Here is a 24,706-nt window from a genome sequence, read left to right on the forward strand (position 1 = left end):
GAGATTTTGGCCTTCTTCATCATTATGTCTCTGGAGCTATAATCATGCTTGGCATAAATATTTGCTTAATGAATTAAAGGGAAGGCAGGAAGAATAGTACTTTTGGCTTTCATGGGGGACATCTGTAATAGTGTCAACTAACTAAATAATTAATTATAAATAAATAAATAAAATGAATTCAAAGATATTTATTTTGAGCAACTCATTTCTCAATTTTCTGTAGGGAAGAAACCAAGTATGCGACAGCACTGCTTCAGGTAGCAAACTTACTTTATTTTTTATGCGGTATTCTCAGACATACTAAAAATATGACCTTCATTTTATATAAATACTAGAGGCCCTGTGCATGAGATTCATGCACTGGGGGCATTGGGGGATCCCTCAGCCCAGCCTGTGCCCTCTCAAGGTCCGGGACCCGTCAGAGGATGTCCACATGCCTGCATAGGCCCCATCCCCCAGGGGCCTAAGCTGGCACTCAGACATCCCTCTTGCAGTTCAGGCTCTCATAGTCCAGGACCTCTCACTCCTTACCGCCCGCCTGCAACGGAGGCAGGAGAGGCTCCCACTACCACTGCTACGCTCGCCAGCCATGAGCCTGGCTTCTGGCTGAACAGCACTCTCCCTGTGGGAGCGCACTGATCACCAGGGGGCAGCTCCTGTGTTCAGCATCTGCCCCCTGGTGGTCAGTGTGCATCATAGTGACCAGTTGTTCTGCCGTTTGGTCGATTTGCATATTACACTTTTATTATATAGGACTAGAGGTCTGGTGCATGAAATTCATGCGGGGGGGTGGGGGGGTCCCTCAGCCTGGCCTGTACCCTCTTACAATCTGGGACCGCTGGCTCCTAACTGCTTACCTGCCTGCCTGTCCGATTGCCCCTAATCACTCTGCCTGCCTCCCTGATCATCCCAACTGCTCACCTGCTTGCCTCATTGCCCCTAATCAACTCTGCCTCGGCCCCCACCATCACAGCTTCATCCGGAAGGACATCTGGAATGATGTCTGGAGGTCATTAGGCTGTCTGGTCTAATTAACATATTATGCTTTTATTATGATAGATTGGATATACATACTGTTTTATAAATCCCAAATTTCTTTGGCCATAGTAAAATGTTACAATTATTACTCTTCTTCCAAACATATGTAATACTTTCAACAATAAAGATTTGTAAATAAAAGAAAAAATGAGCATAGCCCTTTTAATGTTCAGTTTCTTACATAGACAGCAAAAGACAAAAGCAGTTAAAGGGGCCAGCTCCCTGTGTCCATTGCACAAGGTGACACTGAAACAAAAGGGACCAGCTACTGCAATGTGGATGTCAGCTCAACTACCCTGTTCCTGAGGAGCCAATTTCCAGCTGTAGCGATGTTGTTTTATAGCCTACAGCAGCACTCAAAGGGGATGGAGAGAGAGGGTGACGTGAAATACCTCAATCTCATTGCCAGGAGGCAACAAGAAACTGTCTCAGGATAAACTCCTGGGGGAGGCCTGTAGGCAAATGAAAAATGACCTGTAGCAGCTCCTCAGGAGCCTCCAAGTTGTCATGTTCCAGGAGGATCACGGGGCATTCTGTTAAGACTTAGATCACCTGCAGGGAGGCCTTGTCTACCTGGCCTAATTAGATATGTGCAACATTACAGGAACCATGCTAGAGCCATTCCCCTACAAAAAAATGGATGGATTTGGCTTTTACAAAATAGAGAGAGATGCAACACCTTCCCCGTGTGGAAATAGGCAGGACCATGTCTTTTTTTTCTCTGAGCAGTATGAGGTAGTGTGTGTGTGTGTGTTTCCTTTCTTCTAAAAGCAAGAAAGAATCCCTCCACTGGTCTGCAGGGCTGAGGTGTTAGGTTTACTTAGCTGCAGCCAAATTTGCAGATCAGCAAATACTGTAACTTCTTTCACAGAAAGTAGCAATTTGTGCCTGGTGAAATGACAAGCTGACAGGTTTGTATTTTACCACTCACTGAATTTTGCTTTGTTCTTGTACACACACCTTGAGATTTGTTAGCCTATTCATCAGACTAGCAAGAGCAAAGGCAAAAATTGAAAGCAAAGAACACAGAAGAAAATGTGCTGAAGATAGCCAAAGTAAAATGTCAAGAAAGCAAGATGGTAGAAGCCAAGCTCATTGACCAAAGCAACATTATGAGATGACTAGTGGCCCAGTGCACAAAATTCGTGCATGGGGGAGGGTGTATTCCTCAGCCTGGCCTTCACCCTCTCCAATTTGGGACCCCTCGAAGGATGTCCTACTGCCAGTTTACAGGGATCAGGCCTAAACCAGCAGTCGGACATCCCTCTCGCAATCTGGGACGGCTGGCTCCTAACCGCTCACATGCCTGCCTGCCTGCCTGATTGCCTCTAACCACTCTGCCTGCCGGCCTGCTCTCCCCCAACTGTCCCCCCTGCTGTGGGCCTGCTTGCCCCCAAATGACGCCCCGCCAACTTGATCACCCCAAACTGCCCCCACTGCTGGCCTGCTTGCCCCTACCTTCCCTCCCCACTGGCCTGCTCATCCCCAACTGTCCCCCTGCTGGCCTACTCACTCCAAACTGCCCCCCCCCCGCGTTCCTGATCACCTCCAACTGACCCCCACTGATGGCCTGCTTGCCCCCAACTGGCCCCCCTGCTGGTCTGCTTACCCCCAACAGCCCCACCCCCTACCAGCCTGATCACCCACAACTGCCCTCCCCTCTTGGCCTCTAACTGCCTCTACCGCGGCCCCGCCACCATGGCTTTGTCCAGAACATCTGGAAGGTCTCTTGGAAGGTCTCCCAGTCTAATTAGCATATTACTCTTTTATTAGTATAGATATATTTGTCTGTAAATATGATTATGATTACAGATATGAGTAGGACCAGGTAAAATTTTATAGAGTGGGCCTTTTATTACAGATGGTTTCCCATGTATGCATTTTTTCTAAAGAAGTAAAAATTAATTTAAAAAATGTTTCAGGAAGACTTTGAGAAATTTACAGTATCTGCTTTTCTTCCAAGAAAGTTGTCATTTTATGCCAGAGTGAGAATTATTTGTATGCTTTGTATGTCAGCATTGGGCCACTGTGACTGGGGGCTACTTAGCTTGACTTGAGAGTAATTATCTTGCTCACTGGCTGGGAGGGAGGGTGTGTGGCAGAGGAGATAAATACTCGGTTCTGGATTATTCATAGATTACTGACTTTCTGGATTGATTGTGCAAGCCCCTCCTTTTATTGATGTCCACCTTCTATTGACAGACATCTACCCTGGGAGAGAAATGAGATGAAACTCTCTTTCTTTTCATTGTAAAAAGCATTTGAATTCCTAAGGTGTGGTAAGGCCACCTAGCCATCCACAGTCAAGGTATACATTTTCATGGAGGATATTCCCACTCTTGAATAAATTAAAACAATTTTTTTCTTTTAATTTAAATTTTCTTCTATAACTGTTTTCTTGTTACTTAAAAGCTAGTTTTTTTGAAACTACTTCCAAAGCTTTTCAAGCTGTATATGTCCTTGGAATGAATTTATAAATAAGAATTGAGCCCGGCCGGTGTGACTCAGTGGTTTAGCACCGTTTGATTCCAGGTCAGGCCACACGCCCAGGTTGTGGGCTTGATCCCAAGTACGGGGCATGTAGGAGGCAGCCGATCAATGATTCTCTCTCATCATTGATGTTTCTATCTCTCTGCCTCTCCCTTCCTCTCTGAATCAGTAAGAATATATGAGAGAGAGAGAGAGAGAGAGAGAGAGAGAGAGAGAGAGAGAGAGGAGTATATATGTTTGTAAATAAGAAAACATGTATTTGATGCCTTAGAAAGTCTTATTTTCTTTCATTAAAACTTGTGCAGTATGGGGAACTCCATAGATTCTCTTAATTTGAAGAAAGTTAGAGGGAAAGGTACTAATTCAGAGTTCCTTGGGAAAATGTGTCACTTATATATTTTTTATGTTTATTTTTTTAAATCAAAAACTGAAATATTTTCTAATCAGAAAATATATTTGGATCTAAATATCTTCTATAATTTTAACCCCAAAATATCAATTTAAATATTTTAAAAATGGTTGGGATGTTTGTTTGTTTTTAAATAAGTTAGATTACTGGAGTTCTACGTTACTGGATCACCTGGGGTAATTTTCTGATTGGAAAATTAAGAATTATAGTCAAAGGGGAGGACATGAGAATTTTTAAAGAACATATTCAATTTACTTTAGAAGCCAACCTCTCTTATCATGTGACTTGTTTTGTATGTTTGTTAAACTATATTATCACGTAAGCATTGCTGCTATTGGGACAAACAGTGATAGTTGACTCGGGTCATTTGAATTTCCACTGTCTGTTTTAATTTGTGTTTGTTTTGACTCTGTCATATGCTCAAACTTCAGTGGAAGTCATGAGAACCTATTATTTTTGCCTGCTCCCTCCTTTATGTTGGAAATATTCTTTTTTACTCAGAGGGACCTTAACTTTGATGTAAGGGATTGTTTCCGTTGCCAACTTTTTTCTTCCTTGCCAAGTAAGAGAGTTGTTGTGAACTCTTCAGTGATGCCTTCCCCAGGATATTTGCAGATGTTGTTGAGAAAAGTCATTTCATCCCCGATTTGCATGTCAGGTGCTGGGGTGCCCGGGTGCCCGGGGTGCCGCCATGCATGCGGCCGGGGCTCTCCCTTCATGATCACTGGCTGGGGGCGGGCAAAGGCGCCCCGGTTCTCTGATCCAGGGCTGGGGGGAAGGGCAAAGGCGGCTCCCAGGGCCACCTTTGCCCTGCCACCCGGCTCTTGCCTACCGCCTGGGTTTCCGATCACCGTTCTTCCGTCCTTCCCCTTTCGCTTCCCATCATTGCGCCTATGTATGCAAATAACTGCCATCTTTGTTGGTGGTTAACCACCATCTTTCTTGGCAGTTAATTTGCATATCGTCTGATTAGCCAATGAGAAGCGTAGTGAAGGTATGGTCAATTATCCTTTCTGTCTTTTATTAGATAGGATACGGAATTGCTTCTAAGGGCTTAGCTTCTTGTTATCTGCTACTACTATCAGGAGTTCATGGCACCATGGACATGTCACATTTCTGCAGCATGCCTTTAAAAACAAACAAACAAACAAACAAACAAACAAAACATGGCCATGAACCAATGTTCTCCATTGACCATAATTATTTTTCTTGTCTACAAGCCCAGGTATAGGCCTACAGAAACTATGAACAAAGGGAGTTGCCTGGCTGATGTGGCTCAGTTGGTTGAATGTCATCCCATGAACCAAAAGGTCACAGTTTGTTAATTTTTTATATATATATGCATAATTTTATAAAAAGATTGGCCCACACACTGATTTTCATCAGTACAGAAACAGCATTAAGTCCATAGCACACTGCAAGAAATGAGTGAAGAAAAGAATGCAAACAAGCCTAATAGTTCACAAGCAGGCTCACCATGGAGGAAATGGCGATACTCAAACCAACTAAAGCTTTAAAGAATTACTTATATAGTCTCCCATTTTAAAACAGCTTTACATACCTGATTTAGTTTACATTAAAATATATCCCAATGAATCAATTTGTTCCATATTCAGAAATATAAACACATATCACATTGCTCACTGCTAAAGTTTTTGTCATAAATTCTCTTTTATACAAGAAAAAAGGAAACAGTTGTTGTTTTTAGACAGGCTCTATTAATTACAATTTTTACTCTGTACACACAATGTTTGGCTGGTTTTCTCCTTTTTTAAAAAACAAAAAAAACAAAAAACAGTACCATGAGAGCAACAGTGATTGACCTGCAAAGTTTGTGTCAGAAAGGTCACAGTCGGCGCACATGCCTGGGGTTGTGGGCTCGATCCCCAGTAAAGGGTGTGCAGGAGGCAGCCCATGGATGTTTCTCTCTCATTGATGCTTCTATCTCTCTCTCCCTTTCCCTTCCTCTCTCTAAAATAAATAAAATAAAATAAAATCAGAGGGAGATGAGAAGACCTGCAGTAGACCCCGCCAGGGCTGCCACCAGGCCTTCACAGTGGAATCAACTACAGAAGTAATAACGGACCGAGCTGTGCAGTGTGAAAGGAGAGACTCGGCAATAACGGAGAAGGGTCCGTTGCTGAGGGAAACAAAGCTATGAGTGTGGCCAAACAAAGGAGCTAAGCAAAAACACCAATCAAGAAAAGGCAGGTCCCATGCTTGGATGGTTGAAGGCTATGCATTGACTGATTTTCTTAAAGGTGTATGCATATGGCATTACTTTATGAATGCACAGCTGCACTTCCCTGAGCCAGACCATGCATTTATAGACAGCAGAACACTGAGATACACAGAGATTTAGCTCTTGAAAATATTCCTTTTACAGCGCACTCACAATATCTAATGGGACTGGGTAGTATCATCCCCTTGTAAAAGGAGTTCACACTTTCAGTATGACACATCCCAGACCAGATATCCCTTAATCCTGAAGGAATTTTTTAGATTATGTAAACCAAGCTGTATCCCACTTTATCATTTCAGATCTGGCGTTCTGAATAATTGAGTTTACTTAAATTAATTTAAGAAACTTTACTTTGTGTTTCAATTTGTGATATAAATACTCGTCCATGTGTGTGCACTAGCATTTTTGTTTTCAATCCTTCTTATAAAAAATATAAAACATAATAGCATGCTGTTAAATATGTAAAGAGATCTAATTGTCATCCAATTCTATGATTTTTTAAAAACTTTAAATTTCTCTGTGCGTGACCTCATTTTTACTTACAAAGATACCCTATGAGGAGCCCTGATATTAGCAGCCCCAGTGTGGAACTACTCTGGCCACTTCCCACTCTGCCCACTCAGTCTCCCATTTGTCCCCCTCAGAGAACACAGATTTAAAAATTGCTGTGACAAATGCCTCACTTTGGCAAAAAGAACATCCAGTTCTAGGAAACTGCACAATATTTATTAGTAATTTCCTGAACTAAAATTAAAAATGGCAGAGGGTGAAGAATGAATAAATTATCATTCTTAAGGAGAGAGCCATCTAATCTTAAGACTCATGCCTCAGAGTAATACTTTTCCAATTCCATTAGCTGCGAAAACAACCCTTCACACCAATATTTCAACTTCATTTCAAAAGTTACACTGCATATGGCTCCTTCAGGTAACATCTTAGAATATGTGAGAAAATCAATTGTGGGTAGCAACAAACGAATTTTACAACATTCTGATATAAATAATGCCTTCTATTGTTGTCCCAACTAGATATGATACAATTCTCCTAATCTTAGCAACTTATCACTGCTGGGTAATCACCCCCTGCAGCAGCAGCTCCCTAAATAGAACTCACTTTCCATGCTCTCACATTCTAATAACTCTGCCACATCACTGTAACAAGGACTTTTTCGAAAACATTTTTCATTTGCACATTCAGGCTGCTTCTCATTTCAGTACAATTGAACTTAAAAATCATTGTTGCTCATCTCCCTAGTACTGAGAGTTGGGATATAACCAGAGAATTTCACTCTTGTCCTCATCTGGCATTTACCTTAGGGGATAGGCACACAGTGCAGACAAAGTCACCCCCAACCTAACATATGGCAGGATTCAATGTCTAGGTGAATAAACAAGCAGGCAAGAGTTCTAATATGCACCAGTTAATAAACCCAAACAATGTGTCTGGGAACAAATGAAGAAGGATTACTTCTGAACAGAGAAAACTTCCTGTCACTGTGGCCTCAGAGAGAGGGTTCAGTGGACAGATAAGATTAGAAGTCAGACTGCAGGAGGCCAAATTTTAAAAAAGGAGAACCGAGAAAACAGCACGTGTGGACTTCACTTTGAGACATTATTTATATCAGAATGTTTATAACTGAAGAGGAAGAGACAAGTAACCTGAAAGCTTGAGGAGGAAAAACAGAGACAAAGGAAAATAATTTTCTTTTTTACCTTTTTAAAGGAATATAGGAAGAAGAGGGCATTTTGGTTCAACAGCTAAGGGAGATAAACCTACAGAGAGGAATGAGGCTCTTAGAGAATGGGGGAGAGAAGCAGAACAGAGAGAGTGTTTTAAGAACATAGGTAGGACTCTGAGATGAAAAGGCAAGAGATGAACAAGATTAAAAACAGGAGACTTTTTGGGTGCTAGGGAAGAAGACAGAAAACATTACACTGAGTAGCCTTCATCTCCTTCATGATGCAGGAGGGCATCTGCAAAGAGTCAAGGTTATAGTGGTTATGTTGGGAGCCCCAGGAAAGGGAGAATTACGGAAATTCAACGAGGACTGAAAAAGAAATACAAAGCAGTCCTGAGAGCCCCACTGAATTAACTGGAGATTCTGCAGAGGGGCGACTGGCACTGAGGGACTTTCTGCATCAGCTCTTGGCAGTCTGTGAATGGAAGCAGATGGTGAAGTTTGTGGACAGCTGGGAACTGATGAGGAGATGGCCAAGTGGATAAGAGACTCTAAGCCAGGAGAACAGAAGATAAAATGTTTAAGGGGCCCCAACTGGCCTGGAGGCATATGACATCTGAAAACAACTGACAGGGAACAAGAAGCAATGGAAAAATCTAAAATACAGAATCCTATACATTTAAAAGCTTCTACAGATTTGAAGATGTGAAAACAACTGATGTGATCAAGTGGGTGTGATCAAGAAGAGGATTTCAGGATTTGGTAAATCAACAGTTTATTCAGCATACATCTATGTCTGGCACTATGCTCAGATGTTCCAGTTTCTTCTACTGTACAACCTATTCAAATGTTCAACTTTTTTATCAGTGTATCTTGACAATCATTAGTTTGCTAGGAAATTATCTAGTTCCTCCAGAGTTCCAAATGTGTTACGTGTATTACTCTCTCTCACTTCTACTTAGTTCCCCAAAATTTATTTATTTATTCACTTAAAATGCCAATAACAAACTCCTTACACTAGTAATATCTATTTTTATCTTAATTTAATTTATTTTATTGTTGAGAGTATTACAGATGTCTTCCAGTTTCCTTCCTTTGCTCCCTCTCACTGCTATTTTTTTTTAAAAAAAACCTGCTAAATCGCTAGTTAATTTTCCTTTCTCAATTAGTAATTAAGGTTAAGATGCATACGGAACATGCATTTGGAAGATTCCTGGCTTAGGAGATGGGTAAATGGTGACAACATTAGAAGAGAGCAAGAACAAAGAGAACGAGAAGAATGGGAAGGTAGCGAATTGATATAATGAAGGAAAACCAGGTGGAGTACACTTCCAGTGTGGAGCTGAGATATGAATCTGCAGCTAGGTAGAAACAACTGGGGTAGCATCAAGACAATAACACGTGCTAGATGGTTTGGCTCAGTGGATAGAACATTGGCCTGCAGACTAAAGGGTCAGAGGTTCGATTCAGGTCAAAGGCACATACTGTCCCAGTCGGGGCATGTGCAGGAGGCAACCAATTGATGTGTCTCTCTCACATCCATGTTTCTCTCTCTGTCTCTCCCGCTCCCTTCCACTCTCTCTAAAAATCAATGGAAAAATATCCTCAGGTGAGGATTAGCAACAACAAAAAAAGACAACAACAGAAGTCACCAAGAGAAAAAGTGTAAAAAACAAAAAAGAGAAGCAAGTTGAAACACAGGGGAATCTCCACACTTAAATGGAAGGTAGAAAATAAATAACTGATAAAAGAGTAAGCATTGAGATATACAAACCAGGACAGAATGATCTATCAGAATACAAGGAAAGAGCAAATGAAGGAGGAGAAGGAGAAGGGATAGGAGAGGAGGAAGAAGAAGCGAAGGAAGAGTAGATGGAGAAGGAGAAGAAGGTGGAAAAGAGGAAGAAATAGTCAACACCTCAATTGAGAGGGCAGTTCAGATGGGTGACTATAAAACAGAAGAATGAAGCCAAGAAGAAATTGCCAAATAGATAAAGGGTTCACTTTAACAACAGGGCTGAATGAGGATCAGGATTCCTGAGTGGGCCTAGTACTGTCACTAGAAGAGAGTAAAGAACTAAGGACTCTCAAAAAATATGAATATTAAAATAATCAGGTGATGGTGAAAGTCACAGGAAAGAGCACATTTATATTCAGATTTTACAGTTATCTGATTTCCCCTTGATGTGGGGCAGACAGGTCTATGAAGATAATTTTTGTCACTGAGATTCCTTAAAGAAGACCCATATAATTATGGGTTGATATTCAAATACTCTCCTATGAATACCACCCTGCAAATAATCAAATTAACATACATCTATATAAGATGGCAATATTCTCTTTGGAAGTGATTAACTACGTATTTACCTTGACCTTTTTCATCTATGTATCCTGGAGACATCTAATAAAATCTGTTCAATATAATTTAGCTCCAGTTGTTATTGTTACTTTCATTAATTTAAATAGTTCTATCAGGATTTAGACTTTCCTCTATTCAAGATATTCACTGCTAGGCTGTAATTAATGGACATACTTAAAATATTATTCAAATTGTTGTTTTATTCTTTACACTAAAATCTTTTTAAATAAATTATTTTCCAAAATCATATCTTAATCTCTTAACTTTCAAGCCTTTTAAAACAGCAACCATTCTTAGTGAATGTAAATTTTAAATCCATAAGAGAAGACTGTTGCCATTCACTAGTAGGCCATCTGCGGCAACGAAGAGTAGTTTCATTAGTTGAAAGATAAATTAACACTGTTTAAAGGATAGCTATAATATATAAACATCTAAAACCTCCTTTCTATTCCAAAATCAATAAAATGAAATTCCTTGAAAGTACACTCAAAGACATCAGTGGAGATTCCAATAGTCACCACTGGACTCCTCTATTGAGCTCTTTCGAACACTTTTACAATGACAGCTCTAGTCCTGACTTGAATTATAATGCTGTATAAACACAAGAAAGTGCAATAACTGTAGATCTAGTAACTAATAAACCCTAAACTATGTGCTACAGGAGGTGAATAATGGCATTGTTCCCTAAGAAATAGGTACAAAATAATTTCCATTTCCTGGAAGAAAGCCCAAAGTGAATCTGCAAGTTATAACTTGTGGTTGGCAGAATAATGGCTTCCTAAAGATGTCCATATTCTGATCCCTAGAAACTATGATTATGTTACATCATATGTCAAAAGAGATTTTGCAGATGTGATATATTTAACTCCTTGAGATGGGGATGTTACCTTGGATTATCCAGGAGGGCCCAATATAATCTCAGGGGTCCTTAAAAGTAGAGAAACTTTCATAGCTGTGATCAGAAGATGTGACTCCGACAGAAGGGTCAGAGAGATGCTAGGTTGCTGGCTTTGAAGATGGAGGAAGGGGCCATGAGCCAAGGAGTGAAAGTGTCTTCTAGAAGTAGGAAAAGGCAAGGAAACAGGTCCTCCCTTAGAGCCTCAAGAAGGAATCCAGCCCTGCCCACATGTTACCTTTAGCCCAGTGCAACTCATGTCAGACTTCTAACCTACTGAGTTGTAAGATGACACATTTCTGCTATTGGAGTGGTTAAGTCATGACTATAGGAAACTAATACAGAACTATACATCATCTATCTATCTATCTATCTATCTATCTATCTATCTATCTATCATCTATCTATCTATCTAAAAGGCTAAGCGACCGTCTGACCATCCGACCAGCCAGTAGGTATGATGCACACTGACCACCAGGGGGCAGATGCTCAATGCAGGAGCTGCCGAGATGCGGTGACTTGGCAGCAGCAGTTCTCAAGTGATGCACCCTGGAACCAGAGAGAAGGGAGCCCGATTCCAGGGTGTGTCACCCGAGAACTGCCCTCTCGCAATCTGGGACCCCCTTGGAGAGCCAGTTTTGGCCCAATCCCCACAGGCCAGGTCAAGGGAACCCACCTGCTAGAGGGACCCCACTCATTCTGAGATACCCTTTGAGCCGCGGCCAGCCTGGGAGGGACCACGAAAGGTTGGCTCCAGGGTGTGTCAGGCCTATCTCGCCTAGTCCCGCCCCCATCAGCTACCTACTAATTAATTTCCTTTCAATGTGCATGACTCTATGCACTGGGGCACTAGTAAATAATAAGTAATGATATTTAGTAAACTGTTCAAATTTACTAAATGCATAATAATTCTGAAAATGGACCAAATAATCGTATTTAATTTGCATTAAAAATAAGAAGGAATCCACAAATAAATAAATTTGTTTAGGACAACAGTTACCACATCATAGGTACTGTATTCCCTCTGATTTAAACTGGGGTTCACTGTAGATAATACAGAAATTATAAAAGAGCAATTAAGAGAATTCATCCATAGCTAATATTTTCCTGTGTCTTTAAGCCAATGTTCCAGGAATTAATTTCTAATAGCACATGTAGACAGCATCCAAAACTCTTCACTAGCTTAGCATTTTTTTTTAATACAGAAAGAAAGTTTATGATGTTAACTCTCCAAAATAGTTTTAAATATAGTCATAAAGCTTCAGGGCTGGAAGACATCTAATAAATCAGCTAATCATTTTAAAGATGAAGAAAGTGATTTCCCCAAGGTTTAGTTTTGGCATAAATATCTTATTTCATGGAGACATTACCTTGATAAGCCATAAATGTACACTAATTTAAATAACTGGTTTCAATTCCCAAGCAACCTTTCTATGTTTTAAAAACCATAAATAAAACACAGCTTCCTTGTCAAATTAAATCTTGAACTACTGAATTCAGATTTGCTATTATAAGACATTAATTATGACAACTATATGAGAAAAAATAATTTATCCTAGAATCCTAAGCCCTGTGAAGACACCTACAGATACTTAAAAGTATATTTGGTAGAATACTTTTTGACATATAGCAAAATTAAAATAGCAATGTCATAAACTCCTAAAACCTGCCTTTGTATAACTTCATGCTTATTTAGAGGGGAAATCTTTCTATTCCAAAATCTGTCACACAGACAGATTCATTCGAGGTACCAACTTCGCAGAGAGTGCTGTGCCAGGTCCCTGGGCATGTGGAGAGCAGCACACCATGCCCCTCCCAAGGTACTGCCCACCACTGCTCTTTCCATGGTTCTGAGAACTCCATCTTTGTTCTGCATGGGCTTCTCTTCCTCTCTCACCTGAGAGATTATCCTCAGCCTCTGCTAACTGCTCCCCTAGAGAGGGCTCTCCGCACTCTCAGGTTCATCTGTGACCCACACCCTTGAGGATCACCAAATCCAAGCCTGCTCCTCAGACTCTTCTCACCAGCTTCTGACCCAGACCCTTCAAATGTGCCATAGGCCCTCAATCTCCACATGAAAACCTAGCACTGTCCCTCAAATGTGGTCCATATGTTCCTTAAGTCAGTGAATGGTATCTATATTAGATCCAGTGATCCCTCCTCCAGCTCTTGTCGTGGGCCACTTAGCAGATCCTGTGGCTCCTACCTCCTATAGTTTTGGAATCTGTCTCCTCCTCTCAGCCACCCCCTGCTCTGTAGTACATGGGCAGCCCATCTCATCAGTTTTTGGTAGTACACTGACCTCTTGGCTCACCTTCTGTCTACACCCGCTCCCCCATCCTACTCAAGATATATCTCTGGAGTTCTCGCTCCACAAGAAAGGCTATCCTCTCCTTCCCAAAGCTTCCCAGTATCTTTAGTAATTGTAGTATAATGTCCAACCAGCTTAGCACAGCAAACAAGGTGCTTCTCCACTGACCTATACCAACATCCACCCTTATCAACTGGTTTCTCCACTTACTCAACAAATACTTATGAAGGACCTACTATGTGCTAGACTCTATGCACACAGTGGACAAAAATAAACACTACCCCTCACTCACAAGCTTTAAAATCTAGTGGAGAAGAATCAAATAATCCAGAATATGATTATAAACTACTAGAGGTCTGGTGCGTGAAATTCATGTGTGGGTACAGTCCCTAGGCCTGGCCAGTGATCAAGGCCATCTTCCCCAGCTGCCTGCAGCTGCCCCCACCCCCTACCGCCACCCACCCCCAGTTCCCTGTTCACCATCAGGCAGGCGGAGCCTGCTGGCCGGGGAAAGGGACCAAGAGGTGGTCAGCGCACCTCATAGTGACTGGTCCAGCGGTCGTTCTGGTCATTCTGCCATTAGGGTCAATTTGCATATTACCCTTTTATTATATAGGAGGATAGAGGCCTAGTGCACAGGTGGGGGCCAGCTGACCTGACCTGAAGGAGGCCCTGGATTGGGGTCCCCACTGGGGGAAAGGACCACCAGAGCAGGGGCCACGGCATTTGCAGGCCGTCCCTGCCCCCGATCAGGGAGGGGGTCCCCACTGGAATGGGGCCAGCCTGCGCGAGGGGCCTGGGGTGGCTTGCAGGCCAGCCACACACCCCAGTTTTGTCAGGAAGGACATCCAGAAGATGTCTAGTCTAATTAGCATATTACCCTTTTATTAGTATAGATATTAAGCGATTTCACAGAATACTGGTATAGCACTTTGAGAGCAAAGAACAGATAGCTCAGCCTAGCCTGGGAGATCAGGGAAAGCTTTCCTAACAAAAGAGGAGGAACACTCCAGACAGGAAGCATAGCAGTTACAGGTGTCCTGTAGCAGGACCTTAAATAAGGCCAGTATTATCAGAGCACAAGAGATGAATGAGCACATAGCTGAAGATGATGCTGAGAAGACAAGAAAGGGCCAGATTCTGCAGGTTTTAGACACCTGAGTAAGGATTTGCTCATATCCTATCATACTAGCAATAGGGAGCATTTGAAAGATTTTAAGCAGAGAAAATATAGGGTTGTTGACAGGATGCAGCTTGTGCTTTGAAAAGGGCAATGTGGCTGTAATGTGGAGTATGGATTAGGTCATCTCAAGAGTAGGTCATGGGACATCAGCTGGAGCAGCCAGGCAAGGGGTGACAGGGATGACAGCTTGAACTCAGATGGTGGCAGGAAAGATGAAAAGAGTAGAAAGACTGGAGAAATATTCCAGAAGCAGAAACAATAGCACTGAGGACAGACTACTCATGGGAAGTGAAAAAATAAGGTGTCTAGATGGCCACCCAAATCTTGGCTGGGGCATATGATGGCTGGGCCAAGTGCCCAACTAGGGAGGTCTTCATATCCTAGGACCACTGGTTCTGAGAATTTCTAAGATGACAATGACTTTAAATCAAATACAAGATTTTTATCCCCAAATAACTGATATATTTCTCAACCTTCCAAACATTTTTATAAATCAATATATCTTTTAAATCTTCTCAACTTACTGAAGACCAAACCTTTGCCACTATCATGTTCTCATGCTCTTCATTTACATCAGAACAGTAAAAAAATATGGGCAATAATCTCCTATTTTCACTTAAAGTGTTTCACACAAAAAATTATTTTCTATAGTAAGCTACATCCCAAAGAGGCTTTTCAGGAAAGGCTGTCAAAAATATATTGTGCCACTCACTTGCAGTTATGCACGATAAGAACAACAAATGGCTCTTTAGAGGTGTAACTTCATAGCTATCTTTTCCTTAAAGAAAAATAAGATCTTCTTTAAGTAGGATAAAACTTTGTATTTTTTAATTTTTTTTTATTGCTTAAAGTATTACAAAGGGTATTACATATGTGTACTTTTTTTTCCCCCACCCTTGACAATCCCCTGGCCTCCCCTACTCCCCAGGGTCTTATGTCCATTGGTTATGCTTATATGCATGCATACAAGTCCTTCGGTTGATCTCTTACCCCCCTCCCTCCTGCCCCGCAACCCTCCCCAGCGGATAAAACACTTTTTAAAAAATGATTTAACCAATGCTAATTCTCTAGAGTAAATAATTTTACAACAGTTTTAGGAATCTCAAATAAAATATGACAGCTGATACCAAAAGGATTCTAAAAATTATTAGAAACTAATACATAAATTCCCTATTTAACTGTTCAAGAAAAATACCATTTGTTGAGTATTTATCAAGAGCCAAATAAATCATAAACATTTTCTCATTTAAACCTAAAATTTTTATGAAGAGATTGTAAAAATAAAGGAAAACCTCATTCAAAATGGAGTCAGGAGCCATGAAGAAAGAGCTCTCCTGCGCACACTGCTCATCCTAACTGTACATACTCCGGCAGGAAGAGGCTTACTTTACATGCCATACAGGAAGAAGGAAGATTTATCTCCTTGCGCCACAACAACTCAGCCAATGAGAAGCTGCCACAAGCCCAAACTCTCACTCCTCTCCAATAAACTTTTGTTCAGTATCACCCATCCCATCATCCTCCCCTCCTCTATCAAAGCATGCTCCTCCTATGTTCTCCAGACTTGCCTACGGTTAACTATAGTTTGCTTGTCCCAAATGGCATTTCTTCAGTTTATACCCAAATAAACTCAATTTTCCTGGCTAAATCATTTACCTTTCTGTCTTCTTAAAATTTAGAAGGGGAAAAGCCAGATCACTTGCCCAATTGAAGAAAACAGTTGTTTTCATTTGGGAGACTTCAAATGCAGACGTCTGGAATTACCTAGTGATTGGCAATACTAATTCTATAAACTTTAAACATACATATTTATTAACAAACAATACTTACTGATACAAGCCTCTTTTTAGGGATATCTATGATAGTTGTTAAATTTTTTTGAATTACCAGGTTAGCTCAGAGAGTTTCCAAAAGAGCCAAAAAGAATCAATCTCATGGCATGACTGTATCAATAAAAATCTAGTTCAGTCCCCAAGGAAACAGAGGCTATATTAGACACCATTAATATTTTAATTATTAGCAGTTACTTCACCCATACCATTTCCAAGCAGGATTCCAGTTTTTTTCTACCTTTTTTCAGTTTAATAACTACAAAGAAGGGAAAATGTTAAAGTAGAAAGCTCATAAATAAATAGAAAGTGCACAGGCTTTAGAATTTGCTAAATTTGGGAGTTCAAATCCTGGATTCATCACTAACTAGTAAAGTTCACCCTAAATAAATTAAATGGCCTCTCAAGGCTTTATGAATGATAACACATGGGCCAATGTTAATGACACAGATTGATCATTCAATAAATTAGTTTTGATAGAATTTCCAAATAATATAACCTTGCTTGTTGTAAAATCACTACCAAGAACTGAGTGTTTTTCAGTATAATTTCTGTTCACATATAAATATGTATGTGTACATAATTTTTGTTTTATTATTTTCAATACTAGAGACCCAGTGCATGAAATCGTGCACATGTGTGTGTGTGTGTGTGTGTGTGTGTGTGTGGTCCCTAGGCCTGGCTGGCAATTGAAGCGCAAGTGTCTGGCATGGAAAGGCAGGTCCCAGCTGACCTCTGGGCCCTGGGCAGCACCTGGACTCCCAAATCCCTGGATTTGGGGTGGACCCCCAAATCCACCCCCCTCCACCTCAGTCACAGTGCCCAAGTCCCCATGCAGAGATGCAGTGAGCACAGCTGGACCCCACGGGCCAAGCCAGGGCACAGTATGGGCCTCTGGGCTGCCCAGCAGCGCCACAGGGAAGCTGGGTGGTTATAGTGCACTCTCCCGGCTGGCCTCGCAGACCGGCTCCTGTGTGAACCCACGGGGAGCTCGACCAGCCCCTGTAGTCCAAGCGGCTGTGGCCTGGCTCACCTGGAAGACACCGCGCGGGTGCAGGGTGGGCTCCTCGCAGGCACCTGGCACCTGAGCGTGGGGACTTCCCCAGCGTGTGAGCCCTGGTGTCCCGGGGGAGAGTAGCAGGGGGAGTGAGAGCGACTCGGCGGCCCCCAGGAGGCTGGTGAGAGGTCACAGCCCCATGTCATAGCGAGTGGTTGAACTCCCAGTCTCCCAGTCAAATGACCACCCAAAGGGACAATTTGCACATTAGGCTTTTATTATATAGGATATAAGATAAATTATTAGATCTCTTTTGTTTTGCAAGTATCCTACAGAAAAGATCAAACAATTCCCAGGAACTATAGGAAGAAAATCCCCACTTTAATACTAAGACAACAGGCAATTTAGAGAATAGTTCCCTTTATCCCACTAAAAGTGGTAAAAATATAAATTACCTCAAACCCCTTGCCCCCAATAATTCAATTTGCATTTCAACTAGCAGCTTGTAGCATCTGTATACACAAGCCAAATCTCATCCTTCTTCTAATCATTGAGCTATCTATGTTCTACACCTGGGAAAATAACAATATCAGATTTGGAGAAGAATAAACCACAGGATGAAACATTTGAAAATGAATCACTAACTATAAAACAAGTCTGGCAATGGAAGGACAATAGCAAAAAGTTACTTTCCATTAAAACTGAAAAATTATATTTTTTAAAATGTAGTTGGCTACAATGAAACTATAATAAATTGCTAAAAAGAATCTTTTGGAGACTAAACATTTTTAAATGGTTGGTCTAACTCTGCTTTTCTTTTTGTGGAGTCAATGCTTCCATGGGATAAGAGAATCTAAAACAGTTTACATTAGTGGGAAAATATGGCTGCAAGGAAGAAACAACAACGTAATAAATCACAACCTTTCTCTCAGAAGAAAATAAATGTGTTGTTTTTAAAAACAAACAAAACAAAACAAAAAAAACTGTTAGGGCCAGGTACAGTCCAAATTTATTTCTGGAATTCCAGTGTTGCATAACTGAGGTATATTTCAATGGAGCTGAACATCAAGTTATATAATTATCAATTACCATATTCTATTTTGTTTGTTTGTTTGTTTGTTTTTTTAAGCAAATAACAAGATAGGACTGGGGTGACAATAAGAGAAGAAAATAATTTAAAGTAGCATATTTTTCTTATAGTTAAAAACAATTTTTATTTTAAAAATCATTTAGGTGAAAGGCCACAAATTTTCAATATTTTGTCCCAAGACTAAGCAATATAAAATGATCTTTAAAAACCTAAATTCTGCCTTGCTGGTGTTTCTCAGTGGTTGAGTGTCAACCCAGGAACCAAGAGGTTGCCAGATCAACAAGATTGGATTGTGGGTTCAACTCCCAGTAGGGGCCAGGCAGGAGGCAGCCAATGGGTGTTTCTCTCTCATCAATGTTTCTGTCTCTCTATCACTCTCCCTTCCTCTCTCTCTAAAAATCAATGAAAACGTATTTAAAAAATAATAATAAAAATAAAATAAAATAAAAACCTAAATCCTTTTTTAGTAATTTTTTCAAGGTATTTTTAGATTTTTCTTTTATTAGAAATTTAAACCTTACTCAACAATCACTTAAGGTACTTTAAAAGATCATTAAAGAAAAATTATCAAATTTATATTCTTTCTTCCCATGGAGAACAGCACAAATGTTGAACATTCATTTTACAGAAAGTTTAAAAACAGTTATTCTCTTGTGTAGCAATAATCAGAAAATATATGGAATATATATTCCAGGCAACCAGCATCTGCATTTTTCATTTAAATTTAAAGCATCAGAGTATTAGTTGAATATTCCAAAGCTGTATTAGTAACCATAATAAGTTCTATTCATCTTAGAGCAAATGTATAATCTCTAAAACATGACTTTAATAGCAGAGTACAAGTTCTATCATTACAAGAGTAAACCAACCTGGGAAAAGCTAAGGGAAGAATTATAAATTAACTAAGTGGGATTTCCTATTTTCTTGTTCACAGGAAAAGTTTACAAATCAAAAGTTGTTTTGCTTAAAGCTTTTTTAAAAAGCAACTAAATGAGATAAGAACTTCAAACTTTTTCTTGATGAATATAAGGGTGGGGCAAAAGTAGGTTTACAGTTAGTTATTCATATGGAAAATAATACAAGAATAAACTGTTTTGCGTTCTCACAACTGTAAACCTACTTTTGCCCCACCTTATATTTGGAAATCTTTGATTACACTGACAAAGTCAACAGAATATGCAGCGCACTGTTGATAAATAATACTACTATTATAGACTAAAATTAATAAAACTAAGACAACTAAGGCCACCTAATAAAAGTTTCATTTAAAAGCTGTTTCTTATGAACTAAAGCTGGAAATGGTGGTGATAATTACCATGACTCAGAGGAGCTGCCCCATCCCTGGGCTTTCCTTCTTCAGCTGGCTCCTAGAACACAGGAAATGTGGTTTAGACCATATTTTTGGATAACTGTTTGAAACACTGAAAACTAACTTTTCCGTTTGCAGGAAGCCAAGCCATGAAAAGCACTGTAATGAAGGGGACAATATATCAAGAGTCAGTACCCTCCTGGTGGGTGTACCAATCCTAGGAAAGGCATACCACAATCCATTCAGACACAGGAGGAATCCTGTATTACTGTTGCGGGGAGGAAAATTAATTTTTCTTCCTGCCCTTTAAGTTCCTCTGGCTGAACTAATAGTCAAATTAATATGAGACAGATTAATAGGAGAAAATGAGAAAATTTATTACATATGTACATATGGGGGTTTCATAAAAATAGGAGACCCAAGGACAGATAGGCAGGGAAGGCTTATATGCCATCCTGAGCTAAGGAGAAAGGGGTACAGGGATTGTGGTTTGGCATTTCAAAGGACAGGATGGCAATTCACAGGGAGGTAGAAAAGAAAATGTTTGGTAAATAGAAATTTGGTAGACCATCTTTAATAATAAACATAGAGAGGACTTTGTTCAAAGGGACCTTGCTAGATTCTTCCCTATTGCACCAGTTTATATTAAACTACTAGAGGCCCAGTGCATGAAAATTCATGTACTGGAAGGGTGTCCCTCAGCCTGGCCTGCCCCCTCTCACAGTCCAGGAGCCTTAAGGGGCAGGAAGCGACCCAGCAATCAGGGGAAGGCGACGCCCCCATCACACCTCTGCTGCTGTCACTGCCGGCAGCACAAGCCTCGGCCGGCCCTGGTTACCTTCACCTTGGACAGCCCTGGGTGGCTAGGCAGCCACCGTCCAAGGCTTGCCTGTGCCTTGGGCCAGCCCTGGGCAGCTGGGGGGCTGAGGGGACTGGGGGACTCGGGAGGCTCGTGCCCCAGCGGGGCTGAGGGGGACTGAGTGCCGCCATCTTGTGATTGTGGGCGTCGCTATCTTTGAGGGCATGGCAGTCAATTAGCATATTCCCTCCTTATTGGCTGTGGGCGCTGCCATCTTTGAGGGTGGGGCAGTCAATTAGCATATTCCCTCCTTATTGCCTGTGGGCACCGCCATCTATGCAACAGCATGAGGGTCAATTAGCATATTCCCTCTTTATTAGATAGGATAGTTACCTATGAAAATAGCTCCCTTCCTGGAGCACACCCTCTATCTAAATTTTGAGGACAGTTAAAGGGAAGGTCAAAGGTTTTGCCTGAATCTTCTTGTTTCTTGAAAATAACCAGGCAAATTTTGGGGTGGAAAACTCTGTTACCTGACAGTTCACATTTACCAGAGCAACTCCCTAATGAGATCCCTGAATCTGATAGTCTCAGAAGAGGCAGCTGACAGGAGAGGGATGTCCCACACCAGAGCCAAGTCCTCCTTCCTTCCTTTGATTTTTAGCCTAGGCTCAGTTAAGAAAACATTCCCTAGTTTTAGCCAAACTGACCTTCACAAATGGACAAATAACTTCAAAGATTTCTGGGAAGAAAATACAGACCAAACATGAAGACAATAGAAGCAATCAATCAGAAGACAGCAGGCCTTCTCTTCATGGAGAAGCACTCACCAGGCATACTCAGCAACCTAAAGGAAAGCTGACCATTTAGCAAAGACTGAGGGAATCACTTCTAGTCTGAAAGATGCAGCAGCAAAGAGCATGTGTTACTGGGTATCTGACAGGTGTTTTATTTATATAACTAGAGGCCCAGTGCACAATGCATGCATCTGTGGGGTCCCTCAGCCTGGCCTGCGGGGATTGGGCTGAAACCAACATCCCATGAGGGGTCCCAGATTGCAAGAGGGCACAGGCCAGGCTGAAGGACCCCACCAGTACACAATCAGGGCTGGGGAGGAACCACGGGAGGGTTCCAGGGCATGTCCAGCCTGTCTCACCCAACCTGATTGGCCAGACCCGAGCGGCAAGGTAACCTTCCAGTCGGAGTGTCTGCCCCCTGGTGGTCATTTCACATCACAGAGTCTGGTCGAATGGTCGACCTATCAGTCAGACACTCAGCATATTAGGCTCTTATTATATAGGATTTTGTGGCCATAAACAATGTATGCCCCTTATAAAAATTCATAATAATTGTACACTTCCAATTAGGGAACAGTTTCCCAATTTAAAAATCTTCCAAATGAAGGGTTTTGGTGGGCTTTGAACTCACTTTTGGAAGCACGAATATGTAATACTTTTCTTTAGTTCCCAGAAAAAACTAATTGTTAACAGAGAAGGTAAAAACTCAGCAGCTGAAATCTAAAAAATAAACCTTTGTATTATTGATGGCTGACACTGAAAAATGAGTGTCATGATTTAATAATTTTGGCCAATAATCATCTCTTCAGTTTATTCCTCTATCTTTGGGACATGTTTTTTTTAAAAAAAATACATATTTTTATTGATTTCAGAGAGGAAGAGAGAGGGAGAAAGAGAGATAGAAACATCAATGATGAGAGATAATCATTGATTGGCTGCCTCCTGCACATTCCTACTGGGCATGTGCCCTTGACTGGAATCAAACCTGAGACCCTTCAGTCTGCAGGCTGACTGCTCTATCAACTGAGAAAAACCAGCTAAGGCTGGGACATGTCTTTTTAAACTATAACCAGGGTGGACTGACCTTCCCAGTTTGCTTAGAACTATCCTGGTCACAATTCTGAAGTCCCATACCTAGGGACCCCTCAATTCTAGACAAACCAGGATGGTCAGTCATCTTAGCTATGACACCCATTAAAACCAACCCTAAAAATAGTAACCTCTGATAATAGTAACACAAAGCTTTGAATCAGGTTTTTGAAAAAGAATCATGAATATTAATATTTTGGTTAGAGTAAACTCATTTTTAAATGTTGAAATAAGCCCTAGCTGGTTTGGCTCAATGGATAGAGCATTGGCCTGCAGACTGAAGGACAACAGGGTTCAGTTCTGGTCAAGAGCATATGTCCGGGTTGAGGGCTCGATCCCCAGTAGGGAGTATGCAGGAGGCAGCCAATCAATGATTCTCTCTCATCAGTGGTGTTTCTCTCTCTCCCTCTCCCTTCCTCTCTGAAATCAATAAAAATGTATTTTAAAAAATAAAAATAAATGTTGAAATAAGTACTATTAATTTCATTTTTATATTATGCTTTTTTAGTTTCTTTTTTAGTCTATGGCTTTAAGGTACAAAATGCAATTTGTTTAGTAGTATATTATATAATTTTCAAATAAGCAAATAAACCACATATATCAGGATATGTGATTAAAGTTTCTTTACTGATAGGTAAAGCAAACCAACAATTTTGAAACTGACTGCATCAGGCTGCCATTTGCCGATATAGCCACATATAACTGAGTGTGATCTACTCTTGAGGTGCCTTAGCTTACTATCTTTCCATACATATAATTTATTTTAGTTTTTGAGTTCATATGGTTAATGCTAAAAATGTACATAGAAACAAATAGTACAGTGAAAACTCACCTACCTGTCCTCCCCCATCCGGCCAACTCAAAATACCTCCACCCAGTAATCACTGTTATTAGATTGTAACATATTCTTGAGAAATTTTCTTTATGAAAATACAAATAAACATTAATATATATTCTTATTTTCTTGTTCTTTTGCACAGAAAGTATCACATCATAATACTGTTTCCTAGATCTCTTTTCACTTAGAATGCCTTAAAGATCATTATCCTGTTATAAAGAGCATTCTTTTTTTCATAGCTATACAGCATTATCCTGATTGGATATTTCATGATTTATTTATCTGGTTCCATATTTACAGATGCTCAGGTAGTTTCCTATCGTTTTTCCAGTCATAAAAAGCTGCAAGGAGAAACTAGTACAGATGTCAGCGTGCATATGCGCAAGGATATCCAGGGAGTGGTCTCTCAGAAGTGGAGACTCGTTGTCCTGTTGGTAAGTGCCACCAAGTCTAGCTCCACACAAGCTGCTCCGTCGACAGTCCCACAAGCCTCAGATCAGGGCCTGTTTTCCCACTGCCTGGTCGAGAGGGGGTGTTATCAAATGTTTGGATTTTTGCCAAGATGACAAGTGAAAAATGATATCTCACTATAGTTTTAATTTGTACTTGTTTCACTAGGAGGAAGTTGAAGATCACTTTGTATGTTTAAAAGCCATTTGTATTTCCCTTTCTGTGAAATAGCTCTTTACATGCTTGGTCCATTTTTCTGTTGGAATGATTATTCATCTTTTGCTCTTAATAAATCAGAAATATTATTTTCTCTACATTATGAGATGCATTATTGATTTTTTCCAGTTTGTAATTTCTCCATTTCACTTATGTTATGGTATTTTTTAATATGCAGAGATTGTTGTTGTTGTTTTTTAAGACATGAAACTATAGAACCTCTCTTTTATGGCTTCTAGATTTGGGTAATAGAAAAACTTTCTCAATTCCTAGATAATAAACCTCCTTCGTTTATGTCTATTACACTTAAAGCTTATTTCTTACATGTAAATCTTTGATAGATCTAAATTTGTACTAGGGCGTGGTGTAAAGCCACAATATTTTTGCCCAGGTGACCATTTAGTTGTCCTAAGACCACTTACTGAATAGTCCTTCTCCTCCCCATCAGTCTAGATGTGTGGATTATACATTAAACTCCATGTGCATTTGCTCCTACTTCTGGCTTGTCTCTTCACTTGTTTAGTTCATTTATTCCAGTACCAGTGCCTTTACTTCTGTGAGCCTCAGTTTCCTAATCTGTCTTGGAGATAATAATAACGTATTCACTGGATCATTTTTAGATTTAGAGATGCACAGACATGGCACATGGCAGACTCTCGGCAGTAGCTATTACAGCTATTTTACCAA

At 40.6% G+C, this 24,706-nt stretch overlaps 1 protein-coding gene across 1 annotated transcript in view; it reads right to left on the reverse strand.

Annotated features, from left to right (window-relative positions):
- Nucleotides 1-24,706, reverse strand: part of L3MBTL4 (L3MBTL histone methyl-lysine binding protein 4) — a gene marked incomplete at both ends in the record, with an annotated part of 280,164 nt that overhangs the window by 243,755 nt on the left and 11,703 nt on the right. Inside the window, one exon of the mRNA XM_081096920.1 lies at nt 19,837-19,888. Within this exon, the coding sequence (XP_080953046.1) occupies nt 19,837-19,888 (52 nt within the window). The remainder of the gene's footprint in view (nt 1-19,836; nt 19,889-24,706) is intronic.

This window comes from Myotis nattereri, assembly GCF_964212035.1.
Source record: "Myotis nattereri genome assembly, chromosome: 8".
NCBI classification, from domain to species: domain Eukaryota; kingdom Metazoa; phylum Chordata; class Mammalia; order Chiroptera; family Vespertilionidae; genus Myotis; species Myotis nattereri.